The sequence below is a fragment of the Austrofundulus limnaeus genome, unplaced genomic scaffold, assembly GCF_001266775.1.
Source record: "Austrofundulus limnaeus strain Quisiro unplaced genomic scaffold, Austrofundulus_limnaeus-1.0 Scaffold2040, whole genome shotgun sequence".
Classification (NCBI taxonomy): domain Eukaryota; kingdom Metazoa; phylum Chordata; class Actinopteri; order Cyprinodontiformes; family Rivulidae; genus Austrofundulus; species Austrofundulus limnaeus.
In genome coordinates, this window is record NW_013954442.1 from 15,275 (window position 1) to 19,072 (window position 3,798).

Consider the following 3,798-nt stretch of genomic DNA (forward strand, 5'->3'; position numbering starts at 1 on the left):
ATCATTACCCTTCTAACCAGTTCCAAACATCCACATATTTATCTTATAAATAAATGTAAAAACCTCCTCTAAGCTTGTTTGGGATAAATTATCACATTAATTTAATTATCTGAGTTATAACTGAGTTTAAAAACAGGACGATGCATCTAGTTTAATGAAGAATCTGTCTCCAGTCATTAAATCAGGTGTTTATTTATGTAGGTAAAAGTATCTTTAACAACCTGTTAAAATACATTAGAAATCAGGAAATAGCTTCTAATTTATTCAATTTATTTTTCTGTGGGAGGACCCCCAGACCCCCTCCAGTGTGCCCTTTAAACACATTATAAGACTTATGTGAGAGGATAAACCAACACACCTGTGTCTCTGTATGAAACTATGGTTGATTATCAAACTGTATTCTTAGTGAGTTTAAAGGCTGGTACAGTACATGATTGAATGAAGGTGAAACATAATCTCAGTTAATATGGTTTGAGTATTATTGCATCACAACAGAAACATTTGGTGTTCAGTTGTTGATGGGTGCAGACAGTTAAACTGAGCACACACTGAAGACATGAACAACAGAAAAACCTGGTCGCACAACTGTGGGTGTGTCAGACCCCGTCCCCCACGATGCGTCCCCTCCAACTTTCAGCCCTTGGTCCCAGTGATAAACATGTGACACCTCTGAGCTCACACACTGTTTTCGCTTTGTAGGTTTGCTCGTTTGGAGAAGCTGTTGGTGTGTGTAGCAGGGAGGAACGTTTACATTCGCTTCCAGTCTCAGACGGGGGACGCCATGGGTATGAACATGCTCTCTAAGGTAGGACCAGATTCTCCTGCAGTCAGGATTATTTGATCTGTAGGACGTGTGTTCAGTAGGTGTGTAACAAGATTAAAACATCACACCATTTCCCACTGAGCTAAAACGTGTTCTCCAAATCAGCTTCACGGTCCAGTCAACAGAACATCCTCTGGTAAATAATTAGGTGTTCCTTTCATTTTAAATAACATCTGTGGAGGCAGTTCAGATGTGCATGACGAGCACAGGGACCGGTGCAGTCACACCACTGATGTTGTGTAACCTCCAAACAACTCAGACAATAACCGTGTTTCCATCAAGGCTTTTTGATGCACATTTAGAAGTGTTGCATTAAAAATGTGAAAAAAGTCGGATGGAAACAGCAAAATTCAAAAAAAAAATCCTCAATTCGCTTAAAAGTTTTTACGCTGGCTTGAGGTGGTTTTTGGATGATTCACAAAGTAGTTAATGCTCAAAACGGGAGATGGAAACACGTTTGCCAAATAAATTCTGACGTAGCGCATATTTACCTCACGTGACGTTCAGCTGTTTCCGCTTTCCTGCCTCGTCCCGGATGTTATCATAAATGTGCGAAAACATTGCGTTTATTTCCCTACGTCTCCTGGCAGCGTTAAACATAGCCTGTACTAGCTGAATAGATAGAATAATTACAACTTGCCCAACAGCAAGGCATTCATGAAAAAATCGCTCCATTGTCCCGAGATGATTAGCCTCTGCTAGTTAGCAAGTTTCACTTCCTGTTTACTACAGTAAAGCTTGTCGCCGACGTCTGACGTAATCACGCGTTGCGTAGCCTCTTTTATTCACATCAAACAGTCGAGAGGGAAACTAGATGGAAACAGACTTGATTCAAAATTTTATTTATTTAATTTCTTGCGAATTTTGAAAAGTTTGATAAAAATTCTCTCTACAACTGGATGGAAACACGATTAGTGCTGTAAGAAGGAAAACATCCAGAACAAATAAAGGTCCTACTTAAACAAAGAAATGCAGCAATGTGTTCTGATTCATCAAAAATATGTACTGAGAAAAGTTGTTTAGGAATATTTTGATTCAAGAAATGTTAAACATAAAAAATAATCGATCTTTTCAAGAAAAGCTGGTAAAAGATTTTGGCCTCATGAAACTGAATCCTGACCCCCTTTAGATAAAACCACCCAGCTTTGATGCTGTGTTGTTGTGTTGAAGTTGTTCTTCAGTCTGAAAACCCTCAGACTCCAGGCCAGGAGCTTGAGTTCATAACCAAACCTCCAAGAGTGCTTAGTAAAAGCATTTTTCCACTGTATATATTTAATCTTTGAAGCTTTCTTCACAATCTAGTGAAGAACTTCTCGTTATCTTATCTGGTAAGATGAGTGTGTCTTTCTGCCCCAGTGTTGGTCAGTAAATCAGATGTTTGTGTGTTGTCCTCTGCAGGGCACAGAGCAGGCTCTGCACAGGCTCCAGCAACACTTCCCTGACCTGGAGGTGCTTTCGCTCAGTGGCAACTACTGCACGGACAAGAAGGCCGCTACAGTGAACTGGATCTTAGGCAGGGGCAAGTCAGCTGTGTGTGAGGCCACTATTCCTGGCAGGGTGGTCCGGGAGGTAACAGTTCAACCAACAGATCATCCTGTAAGGACTTCATGCTTCATCTTAGTTCTTTGTCATGGTTCTTTGTGTTTCACTGGTACTGTAGGTGCTGAAGAGCAGTCCAGCAGCTCTGGTGGATCTGAACATCAGTAAGAACCTGGTGGGCTCAGCCATGGCTGGCAGCATAGGGGGCTTTAATGCTCATGCTGCCAACATCGTCGCAGCCGTTTTCATAGCCTGTGGACAGGTAACACTTCAACCTCACATTATGTTTTATACAGTGTAGCAATACATCCAGTTAGTCAGTTCATATGTACTCTCAGTGTTTGTCTTTGTCACACATTTGTCACAACACATTATTGTTCATAAGATACAAAAGATAACAGAAATTGCAAGATTTCAGAACTGTATCTGTATGAGAGTTTTAGATGAACAAAATGTGACACAAGAATAACAGAGACTCAGCATGTTAGCAAGACCAAAACATCTGGTCTCAAATATGTTTCAGAACTTTTTAAATGACCAGAAACTCCAATTTACAATTAATACAATATAAACTCTTCTATAGAGCAGTGCTTCCCAACCCTGGTCCTCAGTAATAATAATAATATTAATAATAATAATACATTTTATTTATAAAGTGCCTTTCAGGACACCCGAGGACACTGTACAACAGAAAAGAAACAACTGTAGATACATATGACTCGAGAGAATATTCAACTGCAAGAATAAAGTAAATTTATTAATTTTTAATTAATTAATTGTAAACAGGGGAGCTCCCATTAACCTCATCTATCTGCTGTCATTTCAACAACCTCCGACCTGATTTTAACAGCACTCAGGCGGACGAACCTGCAAAACTTAAGACTACCAATGTTCACTGCAAACTTACACTGGAGACTCTGTTCACTGCAGAAATACTACATGCAACACAGCCACAGTAACACTTCAAGCAGGATCGGGTCTCCGATGTTTAAGATTAACAGCGATATGAAGTGTTTACATGGTGAAGTGATCAAAGAAACAAAAGACAAACAAAAGAAAATTGTTAGTCCACCCTAACATTATTCTAAAAGAAAACAAAAAAAACAAAATCCGAAAACTGAGCTGAACTAACAAAAAAACAAAATGCTCTAAAGGACAGCAGGAAGCAGTGACAAAACTGTAAAAAAACACAAAATGCAAAAATTATGAAACACTTGTGAAAACACTTTAATCAAATCCCTCTATAAAGCAAATTAAAACACTGCATACAGTGGGGAAAATAAGTATTTAGTCAGTCACCAATTGTGCAAGTTCTCCCACTTAAAAAGATGAGAGAGGCCTGTAATTGACATCATAGGTTGACCTCAACAATGCGAGACAAAATGTGAAAAAAAATTTGAGAAAATCACTTTGTCTGACTTTTAAAGAATTTTTTT

At 39.0% G+C, this 3,798-nt stretch overlaps 2 protein-coding genes across 2 annotated transcripts in view; both read left to right on the forward strand.

Annotated features, from left to right (window-relative positions):
• Positions 1-3,798, forward strand: part of LOC106536933 (3-hydroxy-3-methylglutaryl-coenzyme A reductase) — a gene marked incomplete at its 3' end in the record, with an annotated part of 18,027 nt that overhangs the window by 11,150 nt on the left and 3,079 nt on the right. The window contains 3 exon segments of the mRNA XM_014034295.1: positions 700-805; positions 2,222-2,392; positions 2,484-2,624. Coding sequence (XP_013889749.1) covers positions 700-805; positions 2,222-2,392; positions 2,484-2,624 — 418 coding nt within the window.
• Positions 1-3,798, forward strand: part of LOC106536934 (3-hydroxy-3-methylglutaryl-coenzyme A reductase) — a gene marked incomplete at its 3' end in the record, with an annotated part of 13,736 nt that overhangs the window by 3,689 nt on the left and 6,249 nt on the right.